The 17,392-nt window shown below is 40.1% G+C and overlaps 1 protein-coding gene across 4 annotated transcripts in view; it reads left to right on the top strand.

Moving 5' to 3' along the window:
- The window catches only part of LOC124862639 (neuronal-specific septin-3-like), a 108,845-nt gene that overhangs the window by 81,711 nt on the left and 9,742 nt on the right, over positions 1–17,392 (top strand). For all 4 annotated transcript variants that reach the window (XM_047356683.1, XM_047356684.1, XM_047356685.1 and 1 more), the window contains 5 exons: positions 5,747–6,142; positions 8,361–8,489; positions 11,595–11,676; positions 12,794–12,931; positions 14,766–14,883. In XM_047356683.1, the coding sequence (XP_047212639.1) occupies positions 5,747–6,142; positions 8,361–8,489; positions 11,595–11,676; positions 12,794–12,931; positions 14,766–14,883 (863 nt within the window). The remainder of the gene's footprint in view (positions 1–5,746; positions 6,143–8,360; positions 8,490–11,594; positions 11,677–12,793; positions 12,932–14,765; positions 14,884–17,392) is intronic.

The following is a 17,392-nucleotide window of genomic DNA, read 5'->3' as shown; positions in this document are numbered from 1 at the left end:
GATATAACTCTAAAATAAATAACTAAGGCACCTCTTCCTTTTGGATTTTGTTTAGTGGAGTGACATGACCCCAAATCTTTGCCAGTAGATCATATCACCTTTGAGATCATCCTGTCATTCTGTGATCTACATGTGTTTATTACACCTCGCACTCTATTGAGAGATGAGGACACGGAATGGGAAGTTGAACAGTAACGGGTAATGCAGAAAAAGTGTGACGGCAGCAGCATGCTGCAGCAAAGACCGTAGCTGCAGCAGCATGCCTCTGCTGATGTATAAACAGCAGAGACGTCGTATCATCTTCCAGTGTCCGTCTGATGTGAGAATTACTCATATGACTGACTGACATACTGAGACTGACTGACACCCAACATGTTTGCTCGCATTTAAAGCCCTCAATGCTTTTGGGCAGCCTGTCAGCACGAGGATGACAACACAGAGCTCAGTGCTTGGTGTGGGGTTTCCCTTAGAGGAAAACCAAAGGTCTTATACAGATGCTGAATGGTGCAGTTGTAGACCACACCCCTTTGGTTCTCCAACTCTGACCTCATGATCTAAAAACAGTTAAGCTTGTTTGATGTGAAAAGACAAATTGATCTGTAATAAGGAGTTTGTGGTTGAATATTTATTGTGGAACTGTGATCTAAAGGGGGGTTATGAGAAGATTGTTTCTTCAATACTTCATAGTTTTTCCAGTATTGGTTCTATCATATGTAGTCTATTGTTATGAAAAGCTATAAACATGCTTGCCATGCATCTCTTTAAATCTGCCTTGGCAGCCAAGCATTGAAAGTGATATTTAATAATCTTGCCATAGTCTAATGTAGAGGACTATGGAAATGGTGGTCATTGAATTGGAAATGATTAATTGCTAATGGTTATGGACCTTAAGAGGGTTATTAAGAGACAGAAACTGATGTTTCCCACTGACACCAAGGCTGCGACACTGGCTTTAAACTCACCAGGGTAATGTTCTCAGCCCGTGGTATTGCAACTTGCTTCAAAATGGGAAAAGTCATGTGACCAATGACGTTTGAACCACCTTCCTGCTTCAGTCAAACGGATTTAGCTGATCTGTTTACTTCACCTTGCAGAGCTTTAAAACATTGAAACGATACAAATGTATTTAGGATCGATGAAACTGCGCTCTGTCTTAGACTGTGGCAGTACTCTTTGGAGGTTGCTGTGTAATTGCACTTGGAGCACACAGACAGAATTTGGAAACATGACTTTGTGTGTTGATGTATACAGTAAGTGCACACGGCCTGATGTGCTCTCCGTGTGTGTGTGGGTGGGTGTGTGTGTGTCCTGCTGAGGCAAAGGAGAGATTTATTTGCAGCTAGTAACACAAGGTGTAAATTTGTGTTACACATATCTTTTCTTGTACCACTACATTTTTATGGAAAGCCAAGTTAGGCTAATTTAGGCCAAGTTAGTCTAATTATTATTTTTGATTTTTGAAAAGGGTCCATTTAGTCTACGTTTGTGTCTGCGATCACTTGTTCCATCTCCTGCCCATAAACAACAATAGTCAGACAGCGAATAAATCCTTCAGTTTTAGGTGCTGGAGCTTGATCCTTTAGTTAATATCCTTACCTATGAAGCAAAGTGGAATGCAGCATTTTCCAGTTTATAGTGAGGGGAGATACATGGGTCTAAATTACTAATACAGGTCCCCACAGAGCTAAATGATGTCTCTGTTGCACAGACACTTAGCAGACAGTGAGTAAGACCGCTGCAGGCTGAAATAAAAATGTTGGAGCAGTTGGAATGAATTTTAAATCAAATGCACTTATCTCAATTTATTGTGAAACATCCAGCAAGTGGAAGAGACTAAAAGAAAGCTGTGATTTTCAATACTGAAACTTGAACACATGATTCTGTCAGAGATAACGCAATGTAAAGCCAGACCACCTTCCTTCATACCTCTATACAACATATGGTCAGAACCTTAGAATTCTTCATCACTGGATGAATTTCAGATTAACTTTGACCATTTACTGGTCATTATAGCTGTTTTCATTTTTTGCAGAGTGGATTGATGCTACAACCTTCATCTACAAGGATTTCTAAAAATAAGAACTGGGTTTGAATTTCTTCTGGATTTCTTTTATCCACACATGATCAAACTTCTACATACAGGTTCAAGTATATACATACACCCTTGGTAAAATGTCCGTCAGCAAGTCGCACCTTGACCTCTTGCTTTTAGTAGCCATTAGCAAACTTATTGAATACCTTTTTATACCTGAAATACTCATATACAAACAAACCAAAAATGCAAAAGTATAGAGTAGGGGCTCAATGGCAGCAACCCTACTTTATCCATCCAAAACCGGTTTTATGTTTGGAATCATTGTCCTGCTGGAAGAAAGGATTTACAGGTAGTCCAGTACCACTGACAAATACCTGTCAGCAGTACTGTTCTGCTTTTCTCATTTAACTATCAACACACTTCTAAACCTTGGAAGATGTTTACATAGTTCAAGTTGCTGTTACTGACAATAGTGGGTCCATTAACAAACGGGACCTTGTATGTTAAAATTAGGATGTCATTAAAGTTCATGTACATGTAAAAGTAGAATGACAAACACTTTTGGCGATATAGTGTAGCACTTTTGCACTGTTGCAGATATTTCCTTGAGAGCTAAAATGTATAATTTTGTTTGTCTGGATGACAGAAAAATCTCAATTAATTTAGGGATCTCCATTGCTGTTAGTCGTATTAGTCTCGTGAGAATGTTTCCTATCTCTAATGCACAGAGCTCACTCTACAACCATCCTCGGTATTGAATAAACAGCCTATACAGAACTTTAGTTATTCCAGAAAAGTTGGACTGTTTAGGTTGTTGACTAACAGTTGATTCAGCAGAATCAGAATTAATCATTTTATCTCAAGTCTTCTCCTGGCTAAAACTGCAGCATTGTCTGTCAGTCTTATTCAGTCCTTTACTGACCTGACTCAGGAGGATTAGTTCTGGACTGTTTTACACTTCAGATATTTATAGCTGATTAAATTATGTAGACTGACAGCAGTCAACAGCCTCTGTGCTGTAATGTGCACCATTTGTGTATGTGCATGCTAAAAGAAGAATTTGTTTTTGCATCTTGTTGAGTCATAGTATATGTCCATGCCAGTCATGCCAGATATCTTGTTAGTGTATTTGCAGAAACATGAAGAGACAGATTAAAGCCACGGAGGGGGGTTGTCTGTACCATCCAATCCTCTTACAGCACAGAGCAGACACATGCAGTCACAGTCAGACTGGAGCTGATGGGCTTCACTTAACCAAGTCCTGCAAGGAGCATGCTGCTGTGTGCGTTTACATGCTCTTTGCCTGGGGAGACTAATTTTCTCTGCTCCTTTCCTGTGTGTGTTTCATTGTCCAAGTAAAATTTAGCCTTTAAAACTTTGAAAATGCTTTTAATTTGCTGCCATGTTGCCACCACGTTATTTTCTACATCTTCATACTTGCAGAAGTTTGCAAAGGTTCTGATACACCTTGAACTTTACCACATTTAACACTTTAACACCATATGCTGTGTGGTGCTGAGAGCTGTTAGCAATATAAAATGATAATGTCTTTTTTTTTTTTTCAAATTTCTTCATTAAAACACTAAAGGAAACAAATCTAAATAAAAATGATAAAGGATTGTATGTGCATCCAGAAATGTGAATAGACAGTTTATACCTGCAACTGTCACTTTTCAACTGGCTTGATTTGGCCCTACTCGACTCCACTCGGCTCACTTTGCAAGCGTTTCTATTACAGTTTTTTCCGTACCGGTACCTACTTTTTTGGTCCCTGCTCCTGAGCAGGTACGACCGGGGCTGAGTAGGGACAACATGTGACGTGACCAGACTGCTTTTCACTGACTGGCCCTGGGAGGAGAAGAAATGAGAAGGTTTTCATTGAGACAGTGCAGGGAAAAGTTAATAATATTCAAGAGCGACTACAATAATATTAAGGACCACAGTGGCTGGAGCAGGTCATACATGTAATTTTACCATTTACGAGTCGTAAACCCTGCCTGAAGGCTGACAGAGAAGAAAAAGGACAAATCACCTTTATGAATTACATACTTAGCCAGGAGTTCTGGCTGGGCTATGGTCCAGATAATTGTCCCAGTAGATCATTTTAGACATAAAAACACAAATAAGACATTCTAGCATATGCATTAATACAAACGTTATTAGTATTTAGTTTATTTATGGGTTTTGTTTTATTCATTTTTTTTATCATTTCCCGCAGATTACTTTAATTCGACAATGTAACACAGTAACGTTTATAGCAGCACAGTGCTGTACACTCATGGCTGGAGGCTTCAGTTGCCATAGCTTCAGCCGTTGGGGAGTCAGTGGTAACACAACTGTTCCCGTACCGAGTGGTGCGAAACCGAGTGGTGAACCTCCACCCCAGTCTCCAGGCTTCTGCAGCCTGTAACAGGTTTTCTTCCAGGATTGTCCTGGATTTAGCTCCATCAATCTTCCCATCAATTCTGCCCTCCTTTCCTGTCCCTACTGTAGAAAATCATGCCAACAGCATGATTCTGCCCTGACTATGTTTCACTGTGGAGATGCTGAGTTCATTGTGATGTCCCCGTTTTAGTTTTCTCTCATCTGACCAGAGCACCATTTTCCACATGTGTGCTCGGCTTTAGGAGGAGCTTTATGTGGCTTTCATCCTGGCCGTGGAACAGTGAACCAGATCTTTACACTCACAGATTTGTTGAGGGGTCATGGGAGTTCACTTCTCCCATCTACATGTGTTTTGCGGATCTGGAGAAGGCTTACAACTGTGTCCCATGAGGTATTTTGTGGGGGTTGCTGAGGAAGTATTGCTGTATCTAGGTGGCTTTTAAGGGCTATCCAATCATTGTATGCTCAAAGATTGAGCTGTATCAAAGTTGAGCATGTTCCCGGTGCATGCTGGACTGCCCCTTGTCAGCAATCCTGTTTGTGGTGTTCATGGAGAGGATCTTAAGATGTAGTTGTGGAAAGGATGGTGTCTGGTTTACGAACCTCAGGACCTTGTCCTTTGCAGATGATGTGGTTTGTTGGCCATGACCTTCAGCGTCCAATGGTGTGGTTCACTGCACAGTGTAAAGTGGTCGTGATGACAGTCAACTCCTCAAAGTCTGAAGTCTGGTTCTTGACCAGAAAAATACGGACTGCTTCCCCTGGGTTAGGGGTCAGTTTCTGCCTTAAGTAGAGGCATTTAAATATCTTGGTGTCTTGTTTATGAGTGATTCTAGGATGGAACGGGAGATGGGCAGAGTCTGCAGTAATGTGGGCGCTGCTCCGATCTGATGGGGGTAAAAGACCTGAGCAAAAAAGCAAAGCTATCTATTTACAGGTACAATATGTCTATATTCTGACCCTAACTGTTGTCGTATACAATGTGATAACTGTGATCAATGCATCACTTTCAAAGTTTTAAATTTTGTATTATTAATACTTATTCATGAATTCAACATGTTCACGTTCTCTATCAAGTAACATTGGTTTCTAGTTAGTTGAGATAACTGATTAAAAATCTCTAATGACAGATCTGTTAAAGAATCCAGAATGTTACAACCAAGGTAGTCAGTATGTTCAACTCCTTATGTAGACTTCCTGATTTCCTGTCTCAGAAGGCGGTCCTGCAAATTATTTCACACACTATTTTTCTCACTTCTCCTTACAGAGACACATTACACAGTTTGTTGCATCAGAACATCTAATCCATGTTCTGTGTACCCACAGAAACTGCTGAAAAGTTGCTGAAAGACCCACCAACCCTGATGGAGGAGAGAGGGGAGAAGGAGAGTGTAATCATGGCAGAGGAGCAAGTGGATGAAGGGAAGAACCATGAACACCAAAAAATCCAGACCTCCAAGTCAGAAAAAGAGCACTGTGTGGAGGGCCATACAGAGCCAGAGGAGACTGGGAAGGAGAAGGGAATGAGAATCGAGGAGACAAAGAAAGAGTCAGATCTGAAGACAGCGGTCCAGCTGGAGCTTTCCCAGTCTGCTTCAGGCTTCCAGACTGGCTTCATCCAAGGAACCGACTTGTTTGGTTATGTGGGCATTGAGGCAGTGCTGGACCAGATGAGGCGGAAGACCATGAAAGCTGGCTTTGAGTTCAACATTATGGTGGTTGGTGAGTCAACAACATGCAAACAGGAAACCACACACACTATCAATCAGAACAGCAACCTGAAGGACACTTCAGACAATAGACTAGAATCGGAATTAGAACTAATCAAAGTAACTCTTGGCCCATACATGATGTTAGTCCTTACAATGGCAAATATCCTATACTGATAATAATACATTATGACTAAAACCAGATACATACATATTTTGTGTTTTGCAGACGTTGCAGTTTCAGATTTGTTTGTTTTTTAGATTATTGAGCAGAGTGATGAGAGACATTTTTAAAAAGCTAATCACAAAAAACAATAAAAAAGAAAAATGAATTAAATTAAATTAATACCATGGCACAAAATCCGTTGTATCATCGGTGCAGACGTAGTGATATAATAGACCAGCTAAAACTTCTATAACGGTGCAATAGACGTGTTTGAAATGTTTGACTTTGTATGTTAGCGATGATTATCTCTAAAGAAATTGTGCAGCCATTATCACTGTGCATCAAAATGGCCTCACATGCAGGAAACTGCTGCAAAGATTTTTGCAGCTTAATGAGAACGGTTTTCTCAATCAACAAGAACTTCAAAGTGAGAGGTTAAGCTGGACTGATGTAGATTTTAGGAAGTCCTAGAGGGTCCATTAAAATCCTGGAGCATCTCTTCTGAGAGGTATGCTGCAGTAAATGCTACTACTAAGAAGCTCAAACACAATTTTTCCTGTTAGAAAACCTTGAGGCCCTATTAGTCCTATGTCCTGCTGACTGTGAAGCACCATGATTCAATGTGTGTGTGGGATTTCTTCACATGTGATGGTGATGAACACCACCTCACTAGGATACTTCTAAGACTTTGTTAACAGCTCGTACTACTTTCCTTTCTGGCCAGAACTCCAAGCTTAACTGTAATAACTGCATTCTGTTTGAAACTTGTGCGCTCTCTCTCTTCGAAAACTCAAAACTCGAGACTGGGGTGGAAGTTCATCTTCCAGCAGAACAACCACCCTAAACATACAGCCAGAGCTGCAATGGGATGGCTTTGATTAAAGCAGATTCATGCTTTAGAATGGCCCAGTAAATGTCCAAACCTAAATCCAACTGAAAATCTATGGCAAGGCTTGAAAAATGATGTTCGCAAAAGCTCTCCCTCCAATCTGACTGAGTTTGAGCTAATTAGCAAAGAAAATCTAGCCAAAATTTCAATCTGTAGATTTTCAATGCTGGAAGAGGCAAACCTTTTAATTAAAAAAAACTAAAATCCTCCTTTTCCTTTCATTTCACAAACCTGAGCCGCTTTGTGTTGGTTTTTCAGATAAAATCCCCAGAAATACATGGAGGTTTGTGGATGTAACGTGACAAAATCTGACAAGTTCAAGGGATATAGGCACTTTATGCACCTTCACATGATCACACAGACAACATCTCAGCAAAAAAAGGTACATCCAGTAACTGGCTTAAGAGAATTGGAGTAAATGTTTTAGTATAATGGAGGTAAAGTTCTGGTCTTGTTCTAAATAAATAGGCTGGGTGGAGATGTAAGCAGTTCATTAAAATGAGTACCAGAAGGTCAGGACTGAACATGCTCTGTTAGTGAAAAACGTATAAAACTGAAATGTAGCACTCATTAGTAGTTAACCGGTTCATTGTTACCACACCACTTGCTCAAATATGATCAATTATTTTGAAAATGACAAACTACTTTTTCAGTTAAATATACATTTACACCACATGTACACTACAAACTACAGACGTTTGTTTGTTGGGAGCTGCTGTGCCTTTGACTTGGTAATAGATTATTTCACTTTTCATACTGAAAGAGGAAGTGTGATTCTGTGAGGAAGTGGTTTGGAGAGCTGGGCCTATTTGTACTTTCTTGCTCTACACAAAGTTTAGATGATCTACACTTCCTCTGTAATTTAACTGAAAAACGAGTCTGCACATGTTATTATTTAAAATTGCCACTCACATTCTGGCTGCTTGTTTATTGCAACTTTGTCTGACCCACATGCATACATGATCTTTTATTTGTCTGAAGCGTAATTCCACCAAGCAAGTCTATAAGGGTTGTGAATGGACTGTTATTTGGTATCTCTGTTCTGCTGCAAGAGTCATTCCTCTGCATTTCATTCCAGAAATGTATATGATAGTGTGACGTGCCAGGCAGTTTGTAAAGACTAATTGTTTTCTGCTGAGCACCTCAGAGCAAAGACTGAAGGACTTCTTTCTGCAGGTCAAAGTGGTTTGGGGAAGTCCACGCTTGTCAACACCCTGTTCAAGTCGAAGGTCAGCCGGAAGTCATGCACACCTAACTACGAAGAGAAAATATCCAAAACAGTCAAACTGCATGCAGTCAGTCATGGTAAACACTCACATCCTGCTTTCACATCATCTTTCCTTTAACTGCTTGTTTAATAGGCAGAAATCCCTGTGTGGGCTGGATGCACCTCTGCACTGCTAGAAGACACATCTGTTTTAATGATGAATACATACTAAGCTTCAAACTTTCAAAAATAACATCTGGACATGCAGGTAGAAGTGGGAGGCAGTACTTTCTTGAGGTTTTAGTTGGTAAAAAACATTTTACTGGCTGTCACCTATGAAACACTTTTGTTCACAAGAAATAAACACACTAGAATTCAGTGAAAAGGTTTTAGGATACACTGACAGGTCACCCACAAAAATCTGTTATTGGCCAGTTCTGCCAGGACCAGTTGTAGCCCAGGTTCTGTTTAACATTGTTTATCCTTTCCTCTCAGTTATCAACTTCTTCAGCTTACATTTGAAGTTGAATGGAAACAGAGCCAGGATGAAACAAGGCAGACGCTGAGTAACCAAAGTAAACCAGCTCACATGTTGCTGTATTTTCTAACTATCACTGGATATCCATCCAACACATAAACACTACAGACAGTTTTTAAAAATGTTTTCTCACCAAACCCGAGCAGGTGTCAGAAAACCTGTTTCACAAAATTAACCCAGGTTAGTTTGGAATGTGATTAGACTTAAATAAGACAGCATGGAAAACAAATCATACAGCAGGGAATATAAGTATTTGATACACTGCTGATTTTGCAAGTTCTTCCACTTAGAAAGAATGAAGAGGTCCATAATTTGTATCATAGGTCCACTTCAACAGTGAGAGAGAATCTAAAAAAAAAAAGAGAATCCAGAGAATCACATTGTATGATATTTAAATAATTGCATTTTAATGCATGAAATAAGTATTTGATACGATACATAAATAGAACTTAATATTTGGTACAGAAACCTATGTTAACAATTACAGAGTTCAGACGTTTCCTGTAGTTTTTGACCAGTTTTGCACCAATGCAAGTTAAATTATATTTTAATTTGATCCGCTTCAACCATTGTGGTCTTTAATATTATTGTAGTCTTTCTTGAGTTTTATTAACCTTTCCCTCCACTACCACTTTAAAAACCTTCTCATTTGTCCTCCTCCCACGGCCAATCAGTGAAGAGCAGTATGTTCACGTCGTATGTTGTCCCTACTCAGCTGCGGTCGTACCTGCTCAGGAGCAGGGACCAAAAAGTAAGTCCCGGTATGGAAAAAATGGTAATGGAAACGCTCGCACAGCGGGCCGAATGGAGTCGAGTAGGGCCAAATCGAGCCAGCTGAAAAGGGTCATTAGTGACAGTTGCAGCTCCCTTAAATGTGTTTGGAATTAAGCAGTATTCACCGTCTGGTTCCACAGGACTCTGTTTACATTGAAGCAGGCATCAGAATGGCAAGAGGGCATCAAAAAGAAGGCAAGGAGTCATGGTTTTTATGTTTAGTGATTTTCTGTTTTATTACCATCCGTTAGAGCATTATTCTAGGGAGAGTATTCTTCGGTGTTGTTGAGGATGTTGCATTAATACTGGCTGTTAGGAGCTTCTACTATAAAAGTAAATTTGGCTGCCAGTGTTCACAAAGTTTTTGGTTAAAAACACCAGTGTGTAACAGACATTTGCATAAGTTTGTCTCCAGTTACCCCGCCATCCTCCTCTCCTGCAACATATTAAACAGCACACACACACACACACACACACACACACACGTAGAATGCATTCTTCTGTTTCTAATTGTGCTTAAATGTGTATAAACCATTGAAACTAAATGCTGTACTCGTCTGTATTGGCAACAACAAAGACCTACTTTATTACAGGTTAGCGAAAATCTGAACGCTCTGGTTCCAGATGTTTGCTGTCATGCTTCCGATAAGAGGAGATTCGTGTGTGCTTACTCAACAACAACTTAAGCTCTAAATAATAGTCTTTTGCTGCTCAGCTTTCCTCAAACACTCACAAGTGCACACATATTACACTGACTCAGGGAAGGAACACTTAAATCCTGTCATCACATAGAAACCTATGTCACATAAAGCATAGCTATAACCTTAAATCAGCCTGAACCTTTTAGCCAACAACAATGTTAAAGTTAAATTACAATCACTTAAAGAGTAACATCTCAGTACATGTCAAGGTCAACCTGTTTGACAATGCTGATATTTAGTATGGTTGTTTCGAAGGATATGATTCAATTCAGTTCAGTTCGTCCTTATTGCCACGATTCACAACAAGTGTCGTCTCAAGGCATTTTACAAATCAAACAGATCCTGTTTCTATACAGAAATATATAATTAATTCAGTCCAGTACTTATTTAAAGTTACTTTAATCGTAGTTAGAAATCAATGCAGTCAAGCTCACTTTATTATTCCAATTGGTGAAATGTTTTCTATCTAAGGAAAGCCAGCTGATGGCATCGAGTCACTAACGTCCCTCCGTTTGATTGATCATGTACTGACAGTGGACAGGAAAACTCCGCTTTAAGAGCGTGAAACCTCCAGGAGAACTAGAATCTGGCTCAGTGTGAGCAGCCATCTGCCACAACTGACAGAGGGTTTGAGAAGATAAAGCATACACATGAACGAACGGAAAAGCCTGTACCAGGAGTACTTTCAATAAAATAGTAAAAGTAAAGAATTAATGGCAGTAGTAGCTTCTTTAGTGTTTCATCCAGGAGAAAAACACTGCTAAACATATAAGCTCTGAGCCAATAGTAAAATCTATGGGACTATAGAAAGAGAACATGAAGTTTTTGGCTGCAGTAGCTCAACTAATGCCCCCTCCCGGAAGGTGTCACAGCTAAACAGAATGCCAGGCCAGATATACTGTAGCTCAGAACAGAGAGAGAACAGTTATAGTTAAAATAACAGCAGTGGAATCTATTGGCCTATTGTTGCTACGAGATAGATGCTTCAATTCAACAGTTTTGTTAGTATTTATTATTTAGTATTTATCAAATGAAAATGGACAGTAAAATGTGTTTTAGAAAAAGAAACTGATTAGTTTTAAGGTTTCCTGCCCTCCATCACATTTGGAAAAAAAATCTGAAAACAAATTTAATCCAAGACTTGCTGCCATGATTTTGTAGCCCTTAACCATTTGGTCTGTTCTTTATAGTGATTGAAGAAAAAGGGGTTAAGATGAAGCTGACAGTGATCGACACTCCTGGGTTTGGGGACCAGATCAACAATCAGAACTGGTAAGCATGAAAAGAAACCAAGAGAGTTGCTGACCAGGAATCATATACATACAAAAGGAAATTGGACCTAGGATAAAGCCCTGTGGGACACCGGTTGATAAACATAGGAAACTGGAGTTACATTTTCCAATGCAACAGCTTGCAAACAAGAGAAAAGATCAATTTTCATAAAATTCATAAGCTGTAGAAAAACAGAAGCCAACCTGTAGTTGTGGTTGACTCTTTAAGTTGTTGGGGTCAAACATGTACCTAGAACTGGTTCAACTTAACGCCAGCAATGCAAACCAGACTCCTGCCCCGCTTGTACAGAGACCGGATGGCCCCTAGTAAAGGCCCCTGGATGCCGTACTGCTGGAGCACCCCCCACATGGCACAACGGGGGATTCAATTAAAAGCTTTCTCCAGGTCAACAGCCGGGACAATAATGAAACACCACTCGAGTTCAGAACGGGGGGAGCCATTCCTCCCAATCATGCCCTTCCAGGTGTCACTGTCACAATCCACATTAGCATTGAAATCTCCCAGCAGAGTGACGGAGTCCCTAGAAGGTTGCCCTATCCAGCATACCCCCAGGTACACCAAGAAGGCCGGGCACTCTGCAATGTTGCATGGCCCATAAGCCGAAACCACAATCGGAGACCTCTCCACCACCCGAAGGCACAGGGATGTGATCCGCTCATTCAGTGAGGTACATTCCAACATGAAACGGCTGGGGGGGAATAAGCCACCCACCCTAGCTTGCCGCCTCTCCCCGTGGGCCACCACAGCATAAAACCAGGAAACCCAGCCTTCTTGGTGTCCCTGGGGGGCTGCTGAAGACATATTTTCCAATTTGCATACAAGAAACAAGCAACTAAAAAAAATGCCTTTTAGTTATCAGTTAGGATTATGTTCATCTAGGGCATAATGTTTAGAATATGTTCTACATATTCTGTGGCATGTGAAAAATAGTCTCAGTTTTATAGAGTGCCATCAACAGAGTTAGAACCTTTTACAATACAAATCAAATATAACAAAATAATATATATACTCTTTAGATTCGTCAGCAATACATGAGAAAATAATAATCCCGTGCTTTGAATAACAACCAACCCTTCACTGCTGCCCCTCTCTCCAGCTGGGAACCCATAGTGAAGTATGTCAACGAGCAATATGAGAAATATCTGAGAGAGGAGCTGAACGTCAACCGCAAGAGAAGAATACCTGACAGCAGAGTTCACTGCTGCATCTACTTCCTCCCTGCAACCGGACACAGGTAAATACTCACCCACTGTTGGCACCTGTTGTAGCTGTCAGCCTCAGAGTTTTTTCCACCTAAACTTTTGTTTTCTGTCTCTCCATGTTTGTTTGCGACTAGTCTTTGACTGTTGGCAATTTATAGTTTAAGAAACATGAAACTCTTGCTGCCTCTTTCTTTTAGCAGCTCCTCCTAGAAGTTTATACAATATACTTGTAAATACGTGGCTTTCAAAGCTATAAGTATAACAATTCAAAACGTGGTTTTGCATTTATATTCAGCTCCCTTGAGTCAGTATTTTGTAGAACCAGTTATCAGTGCAGTTACATCTGCATTTTTTTGAGGGGTTGTCTACCAGTTTTATGCATCTACAAACTGAAAGTTTTGCCTGTTTTTCTTTGCAGAATTCCTCGAACTCAGATTAAATAGGACATCTATGAACATCAGTTTTTTCAAGTTTTGTCATTCAGTTGGATTTACATCTGGACTTTGACTGGGCCATTCTTACACTTGAATATGCTTTGATCTAAACCATTTCATTGTAGCTCTGGCTTAATGTTTAGGGTCGTTGTCCTGCTGGAAGGTGAACCTCCACCTCAGTCTCAAATTGTCTGCAGCCTCTAATTGTGTTGCTTGAGCATCACACACAGAATTTTGCATGACAAAATTTCTGTGTCATTAGAGTAGAGCACCTTATTCCACATGTCTGCTGTGTTTCCTGCATGACTTGTGACAAACTGCACCATTTTTTATTCCTTTATCTAGGTAAATGTTTTCTTCCTAAAGGTAATTGGTATGTATTTTATTTAGAGATATATATGGAAAAAGAAAGTTTTTTGACAAATGCCACACTTTTGGGACTCTGTAGACATTTTGGAAACCAAATATAATTTTCCTTCCACTTCACAAATCTCTACTATTTTGTCTTGGACTATCACATAAAAACCCATTAGAACAAATCAAGTTTTGTGGTTGTACCGTGACAAAATGTTAAAAAGGATCTGGAGCAGGAGCTAATCACACTGCTAATTATGATGATCAAAGGTTTAGGTAACTCTTAAGCTCCATCAATATGTGCTTTTACACAAATAATTCAGTTTATATTTGACCACAGAGGACACACAATATCAGGGATGACAGACTCACCTTTAAACTAAGTCAGTGTAAAAGAACATTTTCCAGGAAGAGATGAAAAGAAACTTTTGGATTTTGAAAGGACAGGCTGTGCTCAGATTGATCAAATATTGAGCTTAAGGAAATTTGTTTTTAAAACAAAAAAGCCTTTTCAGCCATCATTTTTTGTACTTTAAAGTATGGTTTGCCTATCTATTCAGCGCCCCAAATCAGAAACTCCAAAATACAATTGAATGGCCTTTAACAAAAAAAAAGCTGTAAGACGTCCTGTTTATAGTTGGCCGTAAATCTTGTAGGAGACACAACAAACATCTGAAAGATGGTGATCTACTCAGATGACACCAAAATATTTTGGTGTCATTTAAGCAAAATGCTGTGTGAAGGAAAATTAGCACTGGACATAACCCTAAACATGATGGTGGCAACATCATGCTGTGGGAATGAACCATTTCAGAATTGGTGGAAGATGAATGGAGCTAAAAAAGATAATCCTGGAAGAAAATCTGGTAGAGTCTGTAGAAGACCGGAGACTAAGGTGGAGGTTCACCTTCCAGTAGGCCAACAACCCTAAACATACAACCAGTGACACAATGAAATAATAGTTCCACAAAGTCTGGGAGGCTGAACTCAAATTTGTGCCTCAGACAATTTTAAGTTAGTGATTTTGTGAAAGTACATCTTGCTGTCCAAACTGACTGAGAACTCCCTGTGTTTCCAGGCTGCGTCCTATTGATCTAGAGTTCATGAACAGATTGGGGAAGATTGTGAGCATTGTCCCTGTCATCGCCAAAGCAGACACACTCACCGTGGAGGAAAGACAGGAATTTAAAGAAAGGGTGAGGCTGTGTATGCACTATGGTCATAACCTTTTTATTCGGTACTTTTTATTTCCCACTTTTTCTAAATTATTTATAATCTTAAATTTAAATGACTTTGCTTGAAGTGATGAGGTTTCTCTCAAAGACTGGTATGATCCTGTTTACTAGACCCCCTCCCCTTTTAATAAAGATATATTTAGTGTAGCTTTATGAAACTGTCTCAATTGCTTAGTTAATATTTATTGTGTTTGGGAGAAGTGGGGTAAAAGCAACTGTACACAGCCTTAGCTCCTTTTCCAAATCTGTTGCTGTCTCAGTCTTACCTGCAAAATCGTGGTGGATTTTCTTCATGAGCCTTCTCAGAAACATTTTTCTCAAAGACCTCTAACTGTGAACAACCAACACAGCACAAATGTGAAAACAGTTAAAAACAGCAAAGTTGCATCATGATGCCTGTATCTTCTTTAACAAGTTATGTGCTCAAATAGGAATCTGCCTGATTTAGTTCTTCAGATGGGCTGAAAAAAACAGTCTAATCCACTGTTAGAGAGCAAATTTCAGTTTACGAACTGACCAAAATGTAGAGCTACCTGTGTGGGAGAACGACTATCATTTCCTGAACTAATGTTTTCATAGTGGAACCTGGAAACGTTGTCAAGATAGAGTAGATACTTCTTATAGCTGTAATTGTGCATCCAGGTAAGTGGAGTGAGATGGAACACAAAATCCGGTCTCACAAGAATGAGGCAAGATGAGATTTTAGCTATTTGTGGGAGTAAAAAATCCCCATATATTTTTTTGTTTTCACAAATAAAGTAGAGGTTTGATCTCAGATTATTGTAGATTTTGAATTAGACATAATTAAATGATGTCCAAACTTTTTGAAAGTCAGTGGGTCAGTCCTTTAATTTAGCTCTAGTTGGAAGCTGTGAAGCAGATACCAACTGGCTAGCTGTTGTTATTGGCCAACATCTAGCCAGTCGCAGTATTCCCACTGTGCTTGTACATGTTTGTATTTTGTGGGGGAAGATTTCATTGTGACAAAAAACATTGTGGTGTCTTAACTCTGTCAGATCTTCTGCCATGAGATCTTTTTACAGTCCTGGTGACTGTGTAGTGTTTAATAAATACATTCTGACTCTGAACGCACCATCCCCCACCCTAACCCCAGATCTGCTGTACCTCGGGTCATACCCATAAATCCCAGTCTGGTTCTAAGTTTAGTTCACACCATTAAAACTTCATGTTCATAATTCAGCACCTAAGCATCTGATCTCAATTTAAATAAAAGTTGCTCTCAATCACATATTTTCTTGTTCTAGTTGTCAGAAAGTAAAATACGTAGGACTGTTTACTGAAAATCTGCCATTTAGAACATGTCTTTAATAGCAGCCACCATTAAAGCACTACGAGGCTGGAGGTCCTCTTTCATAAAATCCTGAACTTGTTTAAACTTGTCAGCTGACAAAATGTTCACTTGCATGATTGCCAACAACATCTGCATTTACAGGTCCTTCTCAAAATATTAGCGTATTGTGATAAAGTTCATTATTTTCCATAATGTAATGATGAAAATGTAACATTCATATATTTTAGATTCATTGCACACTAACTGAAATATTTCAGGTCTTTTATTGTCTTAATACGGATGATTTTGGCATACAGCTCATGAAAACCCAAAATTCCTATCTCACAAAATTAGCATATCATTAAAAGGGTCTCTAAACGAGCTATGAACCTAATCATCTGAATCAACAAGTTAACTCTAAACACCTGCAAAAGATTCCTGAGGCCTTTAAAACTCCCAGCCTGGTTCATCACTCAAAACCCCAATCATGGGTAAGACTGCCGACCTGACAGCTGTCCAGAAGGCCACTATTGACACCCTCAAGCAAGAGGGTAAGACACAGAAAGACATTTCTGAACGAATAGGCTGTTCCCAGAGTGCTGTATCAAGGCACCTCAGTGGGAAGCCTGTGGGAAGGAAAAAGTGTGGCAGAAAACGCTGCACAACGAGAAGAGGTGACCGGACCCTGAGGAAGATTGTGGAGAAGGGCCGATTCCAGACCTTGGGGGACCTGAGGAAGCAGTGGACTGAGTCTGGAGTAGAAACATCCAGAGCCACCGTGCACAGGCATGTGCAGGAAATGGGCTACAGGTGCCGCATTCTCCAGGTCAAGCCACCTTTGAACCAGAAACAGTGGCAGAAGCGCCTGACCTGGGCTACAGAGAAGCAGCACTGGACTGTTGCTCAGTGGTCCAAAGTACTTTTTTCGGATGAAAGCAAATTCTGCATGTCATTCGGAAATCAAGGTGCCAGAGTCTGGAGGAAGACTGGGGAGAAGGAAATGCCAAAATGCCAGAAGTCCAGTGTCAAGTACCCACAGTCAGTGATGGTCTGGGGTGCCGTGTCAGCTGCTGGTGTTGGTCCACTGTGTTTTATCAAGGGCAGGGTCAATGCAGCTAGCTATCAGGAGATTTTGGAGCACTTCATGCTTCCATCTGCTGAAAAGCTTTATGGAGATGA

This window comes from Girardinichthys multiradiatus, chromosome X (assembly GCF_021462225.1).
Source record: "Girardinichthys multiradiatus isolate DD_20200921_A chromosome X, DD_fGirMul_XY1, whole genome shotgun sequence".
NCBI lineage: Eukaryota > Metazoa > Chordata > Actinopteri > Cyprinodontiformes > Goodeidae > Girardinichthys > Girardinichthys multiradiatus.
Note: the sequence above shows the minus strand (reverse complement) of the source record. Positions and strands in the feature narration are given on the sequence as shown.